Source organism: Typopeltis vanoorti, chromosome 23 (assembly GCF_054136105.1).
Source record: "Typopeltis vanoorti isolate ZY-2024b chromosome 23, IOZ_Tvanoo_1.0, whole genome shotgun sequence".
NCBI lineage: Eukaryota > Metazoa > Arthropoda > Arachnida > Uropygi > Thelyphonidae > Typopeltis > Typopeltis vanoorti.
The window spans coordinates 31,686,532-31,706,249 of record NC_143571.1 but is presented as its reverse complement, the minus strand read 5'-3'; the positions used below and the strand labels follow the sequence as shown (position 1 = coordinate 31,706,249).

Genomic DNA, 19,718 nt, shown 5'->3' with positions numbered 1-19,718 from the left:
ATATGCTGTTGGAAGAACTGTACTGGAGAAAGTGGGAGAAGCAAGGGATTTGGGGGTATAGAAACCTGAAATTCAGGGAACATATTGCAAAGGTGGTAAAGGTGTAGCGCAATTGAAAGAACATTGTGCCCTTCGACTGGAAAAGACCTGGGTTCAATTCTCGTCATGATGAGGGGAATCCTTTCATGGCCTTTTTCAATTGAGGGTAAGTTAGCCAATCTCATACAGAAGTAGCAGAGTTTTTCACATGGAAACTTGGGTTTTTCATCCCATGTATAGATAAATTGGCCTTTGGAACACACACACAAGTTACAGACAAAAAACACTGTTGTGGGTGATGATGGGGCAGTAGTATGATACATTAATAATAGTATCATAGTAAGAGAATTAAGTAGTAGTTGTGAGGGAGAGATGTATTTAGCGAATTAGAGTAGAGTGGCCGCCTGCGATGAGTCCTTGAACTCCCTGGAGGTGTCACATAATGATAATAATAATACTAAGGATTTTGTCTGTAAATTGCATGTGTTCCGAAGGCAAATTTGTCTGTACATGGGATGAAAAACCCAAGTTTCTGAGTGACCTGCAGAGATAAGAGTTGTCATTCCATTGTATAAAACCTGATCAGACCATACCTAGACTCTTGTCCTCAAATTTGGTTTCCAGTAGTTGAAGGCGATAAATTAACCATGGAGCGGGTGCAGCAGGAGCATCACTTGTCCATTTAGATTTATTGTGCTATCATGTGGCTTATGCAATCAACGCTACAAAATTCACGTCAATTTGACAAAACAAAAATGTATAATTGCATTTCTATTGATGTATGAAAGTTTTATGAGTGCACAGTGCATCAGCACTCATCTTAATTGGTCCAATGCAATTAATTGTAAGATAACTTTGAATACTTTAATTTTAATTATATTAATTGATAAATTAATATAATTTTAAATGTGGAAAGCATAAAAGGTCAAATTAACAATAGCTATGTTTCATGCAAGCCATTTATGTGAAGCACAAAGGGTTTATGCTTTATGGTGAGATTAGATTATCACTGACAAATACTAGAGAAACATTTCATTTAAATTTTGATACAATTTTTAAATTCAGCAATATAATACACACAGAAATAGGAAAAAGTGATCACGTGGAAATTTTTTTTTTCTGGATTGAATCAAAGAAAGGCTTGAAATAACTCATTTTACTTAACTTATTTATACTTCCAACCTCTTTTGACTATAATTGTACAATCTGTGAAAAGTCTGGCAGAAAACAGGACATTCAGTAGATTGTCAAAAGTGTTTCCCATTGTAAATATAGGCATAAAAGTTATAAATTGAAAGAAAATTATATATTAAAAACTTGTCTATATTGGTATCCTAAACACATCAGTTCACACTTAACGCACCCACAAAATAGATGAAACGCAGTAAACTTAAACAGCAACCCATGACAAATGATAATGTTCAATTGGGTTGGTTGATACAATAACCAATCATAGCCATTGATTTCTGGGTGTTACTGTATCAGCACACATCCTGCCTTACCTTCTGGATGGCTTAAAACCACTGGAATGCTAATTATTTGACCCACCACACCATCTGTATGTCTGTTCAAAGGGTTCTGTATTTGTGGCTGCACACCTAGGCTATTAATGTGAATGTGATGCGATGTTCATGCCTCAAAATGTGTCCTTTTCATGAAGCATTAGTATATTGTGTTTAATTTTTTGAATTATGCAAAGCCAGGAAAAAATTAGGGGAGGAAACAATTAGGCTTCCACTGACAGGACCTCAACAAAGGTCAAAACCGGTATGGGCAACGACCCCCTCCCCCTTCCATAATGCATAGCATCATACATGTCTGCTAGGAGATGTGCTTTACATTATGGAAAACACTAAGGAATGTGATCTGAGCTTATTCCACCTTTACCATGAGTTGTCCCTGTCCTGAAAGGTTGCTTATGCTTGCATCTGCCGACACTTTTATAGTTTCTATATATTTGGCACAAAACTCTTGTAGTTTCTATATTTGGCTATGAAATAATGTTGGATTCAATATCTACTTAATTTGTATAATTTTGCATTGCCGAAGTGAAGCCTTTGGCTCTCTATTTCAGATGATAAACAATGTTAGTTTTGAGAATAGGCTGAGGGAATGTGGTCTGCAAAGAGTGGTGGATAGAAGGAGAAGTAATATGATCAAGACTTTTAAAACTGTTGAAGGATAGTTTCAGGACTGTTCTTTCATTTGGTGCAACAGGGGGATAGAGTGAGGACAAGGTCATGCCATCCTTGGAAGTTGCAAAAGAAAGTCATGAGCAAGAGGACAAGGAGTGATTTCTTTGCATGGAGGATGGTTGAACCATGGAATGCACCACCTGATAGAGTGCAAACTGGTGAGAGGTCAATGGGTTCGAGGAGGGGGGGTGGTGGTATAATAGACTGTGTTTGTAGGGTGGACCTCCCATGATGAGTCAGAAGACTCATCATGGGAGATCCTCAATCATAATAATAATAACTAACAAAGGCACTGTTTAATGGAAGTCTTACAAATGTGAGGTTCCCTAAGGAATGAAAAAAGGGCAGGAAGAAGTGCTACAGTGCCATTACATAAGAATGGTGATAAAATGGAGACAAACTACACAATAATTTCTATTAAGACTTTAGAGCAGCGGTTGGCAACCTTTCAGACTCGTGGGCCACATTTAACTTTTATTTTTAATAATCGAGCTGCAAGCGTTTAATTAAGCTAAAATAGTAAGTGAAAAAAATATTTGAGTTATCAATTTTTATTATATCAGTCTTAAAAAACACAGAAATATTTAAAATATGAGATATGAAACAAGCATGAAAATGAAACTGAATGAAAAATTATTATCACGTAAAAACAAAGTAATATAGATTATGCATCACAATATGTGTCTCCCTGCTTTTTTGGCAAGTATCAATAAAATTTTTGGATATTTTCTAATGAAAATGCGTTCTTTAATGTGAACCAAAATCTTCAAATTCATCCAAAATCGGATGAAGTAGCCTTTTTTATCCCCACTCATGATGACTCACAAGGTTGACTCGCACCAAGTTGCACGGCGATATCAAGAAGTATAGGTATAAAATTATTTTTAATTTATTATTCATATTATAACATGTATTATTTAAATAATTCAATATACGGGCCATATGCTATGTAAGTATTGTCAACCTTTTATGGGCCGCCAAAAATGTACATTTGGGCAGCAAGCGGCCCGTGTTGCCGACCCCTGATTTAGAGAAATACAGACTTAAAAAATGAGAAATTTGTTAAAGGGTGCGCTTATTACAGTAATCTGGTTGCCTTTTATGATAAAGTGACATCAGTGGATGAATGGAGAAAGGCATATATTGTAATTTTTGTGGATTTTAGAAAAGCAACGGCAAACTCTAACTTACTAACATAATGCATTTCTTGAAATGCGTCTATAAGTTGAATTCATTTTTTCAAATGGATTTGTCAACGTCAGACATCTTGAAATGTTTATAAGTATGGGGTTCTATGTTCATTAAATGAATTTGGGTCACAATTTACACTAGTATCCAAAAGCTAAGAACAAACTACATTTTTGACTGTACATGATACAATTTTCACAATTACAGCCAAATGTGGACATAAATGTATTACCAGCATACTAATACATTATATTACACAAAAAATGTGTTATAAACTTCATACAAATTAAATTGCAATGCATTTTTGGCAAAGTTACAAATTTCCTAAGGACATAATAAAGGAAAGGAATTAATGTTCACTGCTTTACAGAAAACTATGCAGAGAAACATTTCAGTATGGAATATGTTCACCCCAAACTAATGTAGCTCTCACAACGTCACGCCATGCTTAGCACCTAGTGATTCGAGGGTTCTTGAGACAAACTACCTAACTGCTCCTTCAGAGGAAGGATAAGGCCTTGTTTGGTTTTTGGAGAGGAATTTCAAGCAGCAATGTTTCTCCCTATTGCATCCCAAACGTGTTCTATGGGACTGAGATCTGGGGAACATGCTGGCCACTCGATTTGATCAATATCTTTGGTCTCCAGAAGTTTTTCCAGTGCTCATGTATGATGTGTTGTGGATTAAAATGAATTCTTCATCTACAGTACCATAAAACAATCAAACATGATATTATTATTATTATGTAACACCTCCAGGGAGTTCAAAGACTCATTGAGGGAGCAATGTGCCAACAGCAAATGATTCATCCCCTTCCAACTGCTCTCAAACTTGCTTAACTTTTTGCATGAGCCATTAGTAACAGAGGCTCTACCAATCGACGAACCATTGCTGGCAAGAACTTCATTGCAATGTCATTCACCAGTCATAGTCCCTTTCTCCAGAACTCGTAGCTTGGTGCATCCATTAAGCATAATGCCTCCTCACACCCCAGAACTGCCATATCTATCCATTTCAAGAACATTCTCGCAATGGTAAGCAGTACCCCTTTCATGCCAGATCAAGTGTTGTCTAGAATTGAAGGAAAAACTAAAATGACTCATGTGTAAAGAGTACATTAGCCCATTGGTGTTTTATCCAATTTTTATGGATATAGCCCCACTGAAAATGTACTCTATGATCAGCTGTAAATAAAGAGACACACACACTCTACAGGAATTTGTGCATATAGGCCAACTTGTCACAGACATCTTGCCACAGTTTGCTGTAATATCTGTGTACCTGTTTTAAATGGAAGTGACCTGCCATGGTGCATCAATTACGTTTTGCTGATATAACCAAAAATCTGTCTTCATGCACCATGGTAGAGTGGGGTCGACCTCTTAGCAAACGTCTGGAATACATTCCACTGGTCTGAAATGCTGCCCAGAACCTGGATAAAATGTTGTGTAAGATTCCAAACTTTCTGGAAATATCAGTAACTCTGCGGCCTTCTTCAAGCTTTCTAATATTTCTTCCCTACATGCAATCATCTGAATTAGAGGTTCTCAACTTGTGGTATGCATACCCATTAGGGTACGACATAAGAGCTCAAAAGTCGATAGATCTAGTAACAAAGTCACTAAGTTGGCAGCACTGATACTGAGCAACCATCTTACTGATTACCCAGTAAAATGTTTATAATTTTGTACGATTTGCTAAATTGTTTATGTCACTCTTTGTGTTTATTAATACATGTAATTTATAAATACAAAAATGAATGTGTATATCACCATCATCAAATTCTTGAAATGTACCCTTAAGGGGGGGGGGGGTAGACAGTGTGTGTGTATATGTGTGTGTGTGTGTGTGTGTATATATATATATATATTTTTTTTTTTTTTTAAATTCCCATTGTTATACTATAACTATAATTTTATCTGTCTTTATAAGGGGTAAGCCAGTTACATACACATTTCCAATGTAGGTACATGAAGCATAAAAAGGTTGAGAACCACTGATCTAAATGATGTCTTTGAGACATTACAAGATATCCAAGTTTGCAACTTTATTCCTTCACAAAAAGAGCTTCCTTCAAATACAATTCACTTAGTGCAGCATTTTGCTGTTTATCCAGTTGAGTTCTATCATGTGATCCCTTTGTGTACGATTTGAAAATTTGAATGTGTGCCTACTTTCTACTTGAATTCGTCAGTTATACAAATTGACACAAGCTGATTCATCTGAATTTGTGATTGTAATCTTCAGAAATAGTGTTCATATCCTGAAAGTTCCTAAGACAAAGAAGTTCACTTGTATTGGTAATTAGCTATCTGGAAAATATATAAGAGTTGCACGAGGGTGGGGGAATATGGGAAGCATAGCAAGGAAAAGGATGGTTAACAACTGAGATTACGTATAGCTTAATACTGGGAATGTTACTGTTCAACCCTTACGTCGACAATATTGTCAATGCACTGCTGAGATATATTCAGCTATTCGTAGAGATATGAAGTTGGAGAAGGTTAGTGCCAATATTGTTGCTCATCAGGAAGAAATGAATAAGTCGGAAAGATGGGTGAATAAATGAGGATGCCATTCTTACGTAGCTAAGTGTAGGGTTTTGATTTTAGAATCCACAAACGGAAGGCTACTGTTAAATAGTGGAAAGTAATGTAGAAAATGGAGGCAGCAATAATTTTGGTTTAATTATGAATAGATGTTTGAAGTTCACGGAATATATTGCAAAGAAAGTGAATTTAGTTATTCACATTTGATGTCACTGGATGCTGTATGGTCACTCCTGTACCTTGTAGGGTTTTGGGAGCTAAGTCTCTGCTGAAAGAAGTGATAGGGTTGCAGATGCCCTTTTCACACAGTAGTAGGAGGAGGACAATCACAAACATTCATGTCCACAACAGAATTTGAATCCATGGACTCTTTGCTGGAGAGTGGATATGCTAATTACTTGGTCAATCGTGCTAGCAAGGAAGTTATAAATAATCCCAACGATTGTCATGATAGTAAGTAAAAGACGCTGGCCAATACAGAAAAGGGAATAGCAGTTCCATTGTATAAAGTTCTCATATGACCACATCTTTACACATCTGGTCATCAGGATTTGAATTGGATGAAGAAACCTTAGAAAGGGTACAAAAAGGACGGAAGTTTTGGTCCAAAAAGAGGATAACAAAAAAAAAAATCACAGTTGTAGAATGTTGTTTATAAGAACACATTGAGGATATGTAATCTGCAAAGTTTAGGGAATAGAAGATGAAGAGTCCATAACTGAGATATTTAAGCTGTTGGGTGGTATTTGCCAGTATACTGGAAAGATTTTATCAAATGGTAGAACATGATAAAGGAACAATGACAAGGAGCCATCTCAGGAAATTGTGAAAGGGAGTGGTGAGTAAGAAGTACCTTTTTTTTTTGCACGAGAGTGGTAGGTGCATGGAACGTATTAGGCAATGTACTGTCTTATATGGTGAAAGTGTAATAGTAATCTAGTCTCACAACTTCATGGAGGTCTGTATAATAATAATCTATCTGCCTGGTTGGCCAAGTGGTTAGCATATCCACTCTCCAACCAAAAGGCCGTGGGTTCGAATCCCACCGTGGACATGGATCTTTGTGATTATCTGCGAAAATACTAGTGGCAGTAGATGGTGTTGGTGTAGTTGCGGTTTGTTGTAGTTGGTGGATTGAGTGGTGGAGACAGAGTTGTAGAGCAAGGGCCCTTCCTCAGTGAGTCAATGGACTCCCTGGAGGTGTCACATAATAATAATATTAATAATAATAACCCTTCTGTTCTGTCAAAGAACAAAATTTTGCAGCTCACAAACACCTTCAATCTGTCTTCACAGGAAGCATCACCATCTTGGTCACCTACTTCTGATCCTTTATTACCATTTCCTCATCCTTGAATCTGAGCACAGAAATACAGATGTGATTCTAGAAGATATAGTAAAGATATAGAATAATATAGTAAAAGAATTTTTTAGGAAACGCATCAAGAAATTGACTGGCCCTTGACGTGGTTTGTTTAATGTTGTCATGCAACAGGGAATGATTCCAATGCAATGGATCGAATGGAAAATTATGCTATTGCACAAAAATGGTGGTGCAAGTAATGTTTCCATTTCTGGACTAGTATATTAATCTCTAGTTGTGATTAAGATCAGTATTGGAGAGGCTGGGTAGAATTATGACTTGTTGAAAGATATAGAAGTCTCTATGATGTCAGCATGGGTTTGTACTATAATGTAGGATACTATAGGGTACTGAAATATAGAGAAACCTGTGAGATATCCATAATTTGAAGAACGCCTAGCTACAGTAAAAGATAAAATCATTTAATTAATTAAGCATTAATTATTGTTAAGTAAAGGATTTTATTTCTTATTGTGGTTATGTGGTATTCAAATTATTGTACAAAGAGTAATTCTTTCAGCAGTAATTTTCCCTTGCTTTTTTATGATCAAGTCACATGAAGTTCAGAAAGCAAGGATAGGGTGCTGTGTACCACATATAATGAGAAGATAGAGAAGTTAAGGAGCCTAGGATGATGGTAAACAATGACCGGAAATTACATGAAAGGATGGCTAGAGTACAGACAGTAAGTGAGTTTAAGAAATGGTTTGATACTTTTTTTTTTTTTGCTCTAATGCAGACCTGCAATGAGCCACATGATCCTATGGACATCATGAATAATAATAATAATATTTTATATAGGGTTTTTTCCCTCTTCAGTTGCCCTAACAACAATATCTTGACTGAGTTGTTTGTAAAACAGCCTATGATATCATATCAAAAGCTATTATACTGTATAGGTCATAGAGAGTATCAGGTCAGTGTAGCTTCTGATATGAGAGAAATCATTTTATTTTCAAGAGAAGTGAAGTGACAATTCAGTGTTTTATTTTCAGTTGAAAGCTCTTTCTTTTAGTAATTTATTCAACTGAATGATGAATAAGTAATATTCATCATTAATAAGAAATATTGATTATTACATTCAACCTCAGGCTGTTCTAAAGATAAGTATTATTGTAATTATTTAAATTAATATATTTAAATAATTACAATAATTACTTTAAATTGAATATTTAAATTCAATTTAAAGTAATTGATAAATGGTAAAAATAATGTGCGAAGTATTATTATCATCATAATCAAATCTCAATGGAGGCAGACTCACTTTCTCACTTTTCATCCCTTTCAAATTTCAGTGACTAGATCTGAGCACAGTAATCCAGATGTGGTCTGATCAGGACCTTATACAGAATCATCACCATCTTATCTCTGCAGGCCATCACCCTTCTCAGTATTGCAACAATATCTGCAATGTCTTAACTACCTTCACAATATGTTCTCTCAACGTCAAATTATATTCATATCACCCCAAGATCCCTTGTTTCCTCCACTTCCTCCGATACAGTCCACCAATATGCACTGCCACATTTGTAGACTCAAAATTCGCAACCTTACACTGAGCTACATTAAGCTGAATCCTAATTCATTTACTCATCTTTCCAGAGTTACCTACTGCAAAGGATATGGTTAAAGTCTTTCTTTCCTCCATTGGCTGTATATTGAAAGAACTCTCGGGAATTTTATCCCAGTTAGCTAAGCAAAGTTTATATTTTCATTTTCCTCCATCATATAACTCATCTTCCTATTTTGCTCCTTATACTCTGCATGTGATTGAGGTGATTGCCTCCCACTTCAAACTGCCTTCTCCTTCCAGAGTGCCTGCTTAAATTTCTCACCATTCTTCCATTTCACACCTACCTATTTAACCTCCTTATCTTTGAACTACATTCAGACATTGCTGCTGTTAAATATTTCTTGACCAGTTGCCAGGCAATATTCATCTCCTTCCCCACTAATCATAATATATATTCACTTCTCCTCACAGAAACCTTATATGGCTGGCACTCAGGGTGATAACTTCAAAGTGATTATCACCAACACAGACAGATTTAACATCTCATTCAGAGTAACATCCTTTGACAACAATGACGTCTAGCACTCTTTCCTTGCTCTTTCTTCATTTCAATGTATATCTTCATAATTAAAATCACCAATACGATTACCTTCATCTGAAGCAATTTGCTTTCAATTTCCTTGTCAATGTCCTCCACATTTCCAAACCAGTAGCCATCCCCCACTAAATATTTCATCCTGTCTTCCTACCCTACACATTACGTAATACTGTCTCAAAATCATAAGCAATGGTTTTGTGGGTACATAACCCACCTAACCTACATTGCCTACTTTCTTATATTGATACCATAATGCTGCCTCCTTCCAGATTGCCGGTTTAATTCACCAGAAGAAGAAGTGTGTCCACCTTTTTGAGTGGACACACTTCTGCTATCATCGACAGCATCTACTTCCCTTCCTAGTTTCATGGGCAATACCGTATTCAATATTTTCTTCTTCATAGTACATCATCCTCATCCAACCATGTTTCAGCTCAAATGAAATGAAAAGTGAAAGCAATTCTTCCCTCTATTTTAGACACTTCTGACATTCGTAAACAAACATAGCTATGCATTTTCAACCTGTAACTAGTCCTACCTATCCTGTTTTCAGCAGATTAAACTGACCACCCCCAGGCATTCTAGGCCATCCCCTTCTTTATGTCAATCACACACACAATGCCATACTTTTCCTGTCCACCTTGACTTATCCATTACCTCCTTCTCCATCTATTGTATGCCCATTCTCTCATTTTCATCTCTTGCTCCTGGATTTTACTGCTCTTCTCTCTCTCTCTGTCTATTTACAATCACTCCTTCAGTTTCACTTATTCTGTCTCTTTTTTTTCCCCTAGTCTTCAATATCCCTTCTTGAGAGTTTATTTTTCACTAGGTTAGACTATAATAAATTTAGTTTAATCCTTTATCCCAGTGAGAGCAAACAAAGTTTGCACCTGAAAATATCTTCAGGACTGAATATAGTGTTGTCCTATCTTACCTGGGTAAGTAGTACAACACCAGGCAACTCGTAGCAAAGTTGGAGCAAGCTACCAACACTCCTATCCCAGTATCTCCCATAATGCAAAACACATCTCCTTGTGGATATGTATACTGTTATGCATTAAGGGATTGGCCACTACCCAGACTAGTTTCAACCTTTATTGAGGTCTCTTCAGTGGGAGCCAGGCCCAGAGTTGGAGATACCAGGTAGAAGCAGTAGAAAGGTCATCTTTACCTATAGGAGTTGCCAAAAGATTTGCCACCTTTTTTTTTATTGTTGTACTACTTACCCAGGTAAGATAGGACAACAATATATTCAGTCCTGAAGATATTTTCAGGTGCAAACTTTGTTTGCTCTCACTGGGATAAAGGATTAAACTAAATTTATTATAGTCTAACCTAGTGAAAAATAAACTCTCAACATCTTTCTCTAAATCCAGAGTAATTTAATAAAAAAAAAGGTGGCAAATCTTTTGGCAACTCCTATAGGTAAAGATGACCTTGCTACTGCTTCTACCTGGTATCTCCAACTCTGGGCCTGGCTCCCACTGAAGAGACCTCAATAAAGGTTGAAACTAGTCTGGGTAGTGGCCAATCCCTTAATGCATAACAGTATACATATCCACAAGGAGATGTGTTTTGCATTATGGGAGATACTGGGATTGGAGTGTTGGTAGCTTGCTCCAACTTTGCTACGAGTTGCCTGGTGTTGTACTACTTACCCAGGTAAGATAGGACAACACTATATTCAGTCCTGAAGATATTTTCGGGCACAAACTTTGTTTGCTCTCACTGGGATAAAGGATTAAACTAAATTTATTATAATATCCCTTCTTATTGCCTCAGATCTCTCATTCACTTTTAACTTTTTCTCTCAATTATGCTCTCTCCCAATAAGCCTTTCCAAATGACTGTCAAGTTCATTTAAATGCAATCTATCACTCTTTTATGATCATTTTTTATTATTTTTATTATTATAGTAATAATGTATTATTATGGAGTCAGTAGACTCATCATGGGAAGCCTGCTCAACCAGCAAGATGTTTATCATATTAATCCTTGAAATCATTTACACTAACTGTATTCACAATGCACTCTGGCAATGCATTCCACTCACCAACCATTCTTCATGTAAAAAATTTACCCCTTATACCTTCTACGTCTTTACACAACTTCCAGAGATGGCCTCTTGTTCCTCCCATCTTACTACTCACTCTTTTTATAATTTGTTCTGCATAAATCTCATAAGATCCCCTTAATCAACTTGAAGGTGTCTATCATATTATTACCTTTTTTTTCCTCCTATCCACCAAACTCTGCAATCTACATTCCCTTAACTGCCCTATATGACCAACACTCCAGAGGCTTGATATCACTTTGTTCATTCACGTTTGGACCCTCTCTAATGTTTTCACATGATCAAGAAAACTAGACAACCCAACCTGAGCACAATTGTCCATGTGTGCTCTGATCAATGCTTTATAAAGAAGCACCACCTCCTTATCCCTACATGTCAATGCACTTCTTATCATAGCAGCAATACGATAAGCAGTCTTTGCAACGTTCCCTTGGAACTTTAGTCCAGTCTACCATTACCCCAAGATCCTGAATAACAGCTCCACCGATACAGTATATAGTCTTATATCTTTGCACCGAGTGTAGCACATTGCATTTCTTAAAACTTCAACACCACTATCTATCCATGCTAAACGTCTATTCAAATCTTCTTGCAGAGAAATGACATCAGCAATACTCCTGATAATTCTACCTAACTTTGCATCATCAGCAAATTGAAGATCTCCAATCAATCCACGTGAAATATCATTAGAAAATAAGTTAAACAGTAGGGGCACAAGAAGCATGCCAATAATCATCTTCCTTTTCTGAGACACTGTTCCATTATAACAACTTGCTGGTATTGTTCAGAAACCCAATCTTCAATCCATCTAATCAATTTGCTATCCAATCTCATCTTCTGCAGCTTATCAGCAGAAATCTATCAAATGCATTTGCAAAATCCAAGAATTTACTTGTAAATAGAATGTTAAAACAAGCCCTTCCCTTCACAAAAAAAAGAACCATCACAAAAAAATCCACACTGAAATTGTATAAATAAAAAATTCCCATACTTTAAATATTACTCTAAAATTAACTAAAAACATGCAAACTCATTCAAGCTAATCCCTATTGTATTAAATGACACTCATACTCAAATAAATGTTAAAATTCAACTTATTTCTCTCTCTGCACTCATGAGAAAATGCTTTTGTTTTAGTAAGTTCCAATAGACCTTCCTTATATACTAAAGGAAAAGCAAACAAATAAAACTAATAAAAGGATTTCATATGATGGAGGTGAGTGAAATCAGACAGTATATATAGTTGGAGAAGGGAAAAAGAGAGAGAGAGAGGACATCATTGGTAAAGATGTAAGAACGATATTTTTCTCTTGGTGAGCAGTAAGCAAGTGAAATAGATTGCCAGTGGAAGTGGTGAATTTACCATCTGTAAGCAAGTTTTAAGAGAATTTATGATGGTGGGTGTACAAGGCAAGTGGCCCTACTGCAACTTCCTGTCTACTGGATGCAAATAATAATAAAATTGATAAAGTGGCCAAAAAATGTTTGCTATAGGTTAATATGATTTACCATTTGGTGAGAATATTTTCACTGAAATTGGTGTTGATGAGAAACCTCCCTTTGTTTTAACTTCTTTTTCCGTTTCTTCACTAATTGCATCTCTCAGTTCTGTGAAGTTGTTAAATCTTATTTTAAGGGCAGAAATTTCCCCATATTCTGAAACAAAGTGGAATTCATCAGTAATTAAATTATGCTTAAAATATCAAATTCAAAAGATAAGATAAGACACCTTTTTACCAGTTACTCATACCAAAATGAGTTATCACTCAAATAAGAGTGATCATTAGTGACTCTGTTTGGAATTGCTTCAAAATAATATTTATTTATTTTATTTATTTATTTATTTTTGTCATTCAGGCAAAAAAATTGGAATAGCATAAATCATATGATATTTACTATGCTAGATCTTAAGATGAGTTACAATAAATTTATAAACATTTTACACAATATATTAATGTAACTTTTGGCTGTGAATTTCATTAAACAATATGATATATAAGAAATAGCCAGGTGGTAGCCCATAACAGACTGGGTGCAGCCCACAACGCAATCCCATATGACTGATGTAAACATTACAGCATATTATTATTATTATTATTAACCAAGACCCCATGGAGTCAAAGACTCATCTGAGAGATCCTTTTATCATACACACAGCTCATCATAACATGCTTTAAACACACTCAAATTCTCTGTAGACACCCCACTCTCAGGCAAGGCATTCCAATCAGCCACAACCCTGCATGAAAAAAACCTGCTTCTCACTCCCCTACTCACACCATTTTTATACAGTTTCCAGGGATGACCTCTGGTTCTCCCTTGATCTCCCACTATTTTCTGTAGAACCTACCCAGCATTGATCCTATAACAACCCCTTACTAACTTGTAGTTCTCTATCATATCTCTCCTCTTTCTCCTGCCCATCAAACTCTGCAAATTACATCTTCTCAATCTTTCCTCATACTCGACATTCCAGAGGTTAGAAACTACCTTAGTCAGTTGCCTCTGGACCCTTTCCAATATCTCTGCATCCTTATGAAAACCAGGTGATCAAATCCACAATAGTCCATGTGTGGCCTAATCAATGCCTTATACAATGGAACAAGAATCTCTCTACTTCTACAAGTCAGTGTTTTTGGCTGTGTCCCCAAAATTTCAGATCCTTATCCACTATCACCCCCAGATCTCTTATTTCCTCCACATCCGAAAATATATCCTCACAGAGCATAAATTCTGCATCTCATTTTTGTTTTCCAAATTTTAAAACCTTATATTTTGCAACATTGAATTGGCATCCCCACTCCTGTACCCAATAACTGGATTTATTCAAGTCTTCTTGTAAGGCCACAACATCTTCTCTACTCTTCATGGTTCAGCCTAACTTTACATCATCTGCAAACAACTGAATATCTCCATCCAAATCTTCACCAATATCATTAATATACAAGTTAACAGTAATGGTCCTAAAACAGACTGTTTTAGGGCCATTACTAATTTCATTAAATTTCATTCCATTCAGCTCTATCTCACACCATACTGCCTCAAAACCTCTGGCACTATTTCTTCTCTTACGTCTTTATTTTGTATGGACAGAACTCTTTCTCTATCATCAATAGCACTCCCCCCTCCCTTTTTACCCTTTCTATTCTCACAAAACACATCATACCCTTCCATCTCTATCAGGATGTCCTCATCTAACCATGTCTCACTTATTCCAACAATTTTTGGGTGAACAGACTGAATTAGTACAACCATTTCATCTGCCTTGTTTCTTACAATTCTAGCATTTGCATACAAACACAACAGTTCATTCCACTGATACCACTCATTCGATGTGATCTCTCCAGGCTCAACTGGTGCCATTTCCCTTTCTACTTATTCATTTTAGAACCCTCTTCAATTCTGTTTCCTCTTGATCCCAGGTCATCCCATTCCTTTCCTGTCTACACATGCTCTCACATTCTCTTGGAGCATCCACCTTTCTCATGCTGTGTACCCTTGTTCACCCTGAGCCTCCCTGTTTCTCTTTTCCTCTTGCACACCCATTCTCTCATTTTCCATGCTCATGCCACTCACTTCTTCATTCATAACCACCTCTTCAATCTCTCCTGCTCTTCCACATCACTTCCCACTTGATTTGATTCATTCTCTGTACTCACTTCTCTACCTTCCAGCAACAGTCTCTCCAAGTGACTCACACCATAACCACTCAAATGCAGTCCATCTCTGTTATATAGTTCACTTCATCCTTCAAACTCATTCCACACATTAACAAACTGTACTCCTTTCTCCTTACACATTTCAGCTAACATGTCATTCATAATCCTTGCTCTCCGCCTCATCTCACCACAGTCATACCTAGGCAACACGCTTGCTACCCTTCTTGTCACACTATTCTCTTTTATCTGTCTAAGCAGCCTCCTGATATCCACTGTGATGTGCTCTTTGTCCTCTGCCAAGTTCACATCTATTAAAACTGTCATCACTACCTCTTCATATAAGTGTTTTTTCTTAAGGCATTTCTCTATTTTTTTTTAATTCAAAAATTGTGTTTGTTAATGATTTTTTAATGGAATTCCACCCATGAAAGGTGTTGTAATCCTACTTGTATTAATAGCTAACTGCTATAAATACTGTGTATTAATAAACTTTTTCAAGCTACTTCAAACAATGAAATTCATCTATCGCCTAAAGACATTCTCATTCATCCATGTCAACAATGGAATTTGAATCCACATCCTGCTGGTTAGAGAGCAAATACTATTCACTAGGTCAAGCAATCTGGGAGGGTATGCTATGGGAAGAAAAATTATGCAATGAACAGTTTTTCTCATAAATAGAAAAATGTCATCATCATCATCATCATCAAATTCCTGCCATGTACCCTCAAGGGGTGTACAGGATATGATAGTACTACATGAAAAATTTACATCATTACTAACTTCCTGTCTACAATTTTCCTCCAAATCAGCCTGTTACTTGTCAAAACTCCAACATTATCAGATCTTATATTTCTATCGTCTAAGGCACTTTGTACTGTATCAATCCACCTATATTTTGGTCTTCCTCTGGGTCATTTTCCTGCCAACCTGGCAGAGAACACTTGTTTGGCTAATCTTTCCTTGCCCATTCTGTTTAAGTGACCATACCACCTGAGGTTAGCTCTGCTAACGCATTCCTGGATGCCGATAACGTCAAGTTCTTTCCTAATATCCTCATTTTTAATATGATATTGCCATTGATGCCATTTGTTCACGCCTATAATCTTTCTCAGAACTCTCATATCTGCGGTGTCTAGTCTTTGGCCAAGTGTTTTACTTCTGACCCAGCTCTCAGATCCATAAGTTAAAACTGGTTTGAACACTGTCTTGTATACAGCTAATTTAGTTCCAACTAATTTCTCTCTTATTCCATATGAATTTATTCAATTGACTTCCTACCATACCAGCTTTGTTGATTCTGTTGTCTATTTCCCTATTTAATTTACCATCATCATCATCATCAAATTCCTGCCATGTACCCACAAGGGGTGTACAGGATATGATAGTACTACATGAAAAAATTATATCATTACTAACTTCCTATCTACAATTTTCCTCCAAATCAGTCTGTTACTTGTCAAGACTTCAACATTATCAGATCTTATATTTCTATCGTCTAAGGCACTTTGTACCGCATCAATCCACCTATATCTTGGTCTTCCTCTGGGTCATTTAGCTGCCAACCTGGCAGAGAACATTTGTTTTCGTAATCTTTCTTCGCCCATTCTGTTTAAGTGACCATACCACCTGAGATTAGCTCTGCTAATGCATTCCTGGATGCTGACAACATCAAGTTCTTTCCTAATATCCTCATTTTTAATATGATATTGCCATTGATGCCATTTGTTCACACCTATAATCTTTCTCAGAACTCTCATATCTGCGGTCTCTAGTCTTTGGTCAAGTGTTTTACTTCTGACCCAACTCTCAGATCCATAAGTTAAAATTGGTTTGAACACTGTCTTGTATACAGCTAATTTAGTGTTCCGACTAATTTCTCTCTTATTCCATATGAATTTATTCAATTGACTTCCCACCATACCAGTTTTGCTGATTCTGTTGTCTATTTCTATATTTAATTTACCTTCTTCATTAAAAATCGTGCCTAAGTAGCTGAAATGTTTTACTTGTTCCACAGGTTCTCCATTCACAACACAGTTGACAAAATGTTCTGTATATAAAATGTACTGCATTTTAAATTTAAAAAAAATGTAGACCCCAAATACATTTTAAAAAGTATACAAAAAGTATACTGCAGTACATCTAATTGAAATATTAGATTTTGCTATTTTGAAATTTGTGTTTTTCCCATGCCATTTGAAAGGAAGATGAAAGAAAATGTGGCACTTAATATACATAAGTTGGTCATCATTATATCACCAAATAAAAATTTACAAAATTAATTTTTTTCGCACACTAAATATTTTTGATTCTATTAGAAACATTTCTTTTGAATTCTCACCTTCTGACATAAGGGGACCCAATATTAATTGACAGTTTATCTTATTTTTATGTGAATGTAAAATTTCAATTTGCTTTTCATATGTAAGAAAAAAATATAAACTGTTTCTTGTTATAAATTATAACGATCAACTCTCTATAATATTATATATAATTTTTGTATTTTTTTTATCAGGATAATAGCAAGCTGATCTGCAAAAAATGAACAACGTACTGTGATATGGCATTCCTGATTTTGTTTAAATCAAAGTGAATATGAGGAACTAACATGTTGTTTTCTTGACCACCATTATTTAAAGTCAAAATTATACATAACATTGTGGAGGATTTTGTAGTGTGCTACACATGAGCAGGTGAGAAATGAAAATGTGTATATGTGCATAAATTGCAGGCAGTGGGAGGTGATGAGTGACCTGGGTGTTATAGTCTTAAGCTGTAGAAGCAACAGAGGTAGTGCACTAGAAATTAGTTAGTGATGACTTGTAGATACAAGTAGCATGTTAGAGGGGGGAAGAAAACATGAAAGAGGTATCTATGGATTTGACCTTGGACAGTGTGGCAGAGAGTGTGCGTTTGTTTTTTTTCGTTTTTCCTCCCAATAGTAACCCTACCAGGAGGTAATTTATTCCTACATGCTCCATTGCATATATTACAGGTAGCTTTCAAGTACTGATTAACATTTATATTTCCAATTTTGCATCAATATTCATATTTACATTTATATTTTTACATCTATATGTACATATTCCAACCTTTATATTCGTATTTATATTTTTATATACAGGAATACCTCGATTATCACGATTCTCGATTTATTGCGGTTTATAATTTGATACAAAAATTCCAATTATTGCGCTCCAAATTCGAATTATCATGGCAGCGAGATGTAGCCCACTACATATGCAACCAGTTCAAGTCACCACTCTCCAGGTATCACTCTCTTGTAGCGCTTCGTTTTTATCCAACGGCGCCTGCTCACCACTAACTCTCCACCTTTGCCTGAAGTACAACTGCATATTTACCCCTACAATGAATGCTAAAAGAAACAAGGATGATATCAAGTATACAACTATCAAGAAGAAACGTAGAATGATCAGCTTAGAAGATAAGTTGCATATGATAAATAAGTATGAAGCAGGCACAACCAAAGCCAAAATTGTAAGAGAGTACAGTCTAAATGAACAACTGTTCGCCATATTTTAGACCACGCTGCAAACTATAAGCAACTAGGACAAAGTGCATCGACCTCGTCTGGGTCCCAAACTACGAGAAACAGAAGCCATCTTATGATTGAAATGGAAACTCTATTGTCAGTGTGGATAAAAGATTGTAACCAAAAGAGAATCCCTTTTAGTCAAATGACTATAAAAACAAAAGCATTGAATTTGTTTGAAACTTTAAAAAGAAAACATGATTCGGCCTCAGTAGTGGAAGAAACTTTCTCTGCAAGTTCAGGGTGGTTTGATCAGTTCAAAAAGTGATCAAGCATTCATAGTGTTCATGTACAAGGTGAAATTGCAAGTGCCGATGAAAAAGCAGCAGCTAGTTTTTCTGGTGAATTGCAACAGATCATTGAAGAAGGAAATTATGCTGATGATCACATATTTAATGTTGATGAAACAGGCTTATTATGGAAAAAAATGCTCACTAAAACATTTTTAGCAAAAAATGAAAAATCACAGCCTAGCTACAAGGTTTAAAAGGAGCATGTAACACTTTTACTATGTGGCAATGCTTCTGGAGATTACAAGATGAAGCCTCTCTTTATTTATCATTCACAAAATCCTCACCCACTCAGAAGTTTAGATAAAAATTTTCTCCCTGTTCATTGGAGATTCAATAGAAAAGCTTAGATGAGAAACTATTTTTGAGGAATGGTTTAAAAACTGTTTTTGTCCTGAAGCTGAAAGGTACTGCAAGTCATAAATCTTGATTTTAAAATCTTGTTGATATTAGATATTGCACCTAGTCATCCAACAGCACTGAATGATTTGTGCGAAAATGTAAAAGTTATTTATCGCCTAATACCACTTCCATCATCCAGCCAATGGATCAAGGTGTAATTGCATCCTTTAAGGCATATTACCTACAAAGAACTTTTTCGCAAGCAATAGAAAAGACTACAGGAGATGAAGCTATGACTTTGACAGAATTCTGGAAGGTATTCAATATCAAAAAATTGCATTGAGAATGT

The 19,718-nt window shown here is 36.0% G+C and overlaps 1 protein-coding gene across 3 annotated transcripts in view; it reads right to left on the bottom strand.

The window, feature by feature from the left end:
• Positions 1 to 19,718, bottom strand: part of LOC150093740 (dynamin-1-like) — a 321,001-nt gene that overhangs the window by 223,945 nt on the left and 77,338 nt on the right. For all 3 annotated transcript variants that reach the window (XM_090413070.1, XM_090413072.1, XM_090413071.1), the window contains exon 4: positions 13,032 to 13,178. In XM_090413070.1, coding sequence (XP_090269196.1) covers positions 13,032 to 13,178 — 147 coding nt within the window. The remainder of the gene's footprint in view (positions 1 to 13,031; positions 13,179 to 19,718) is intronic.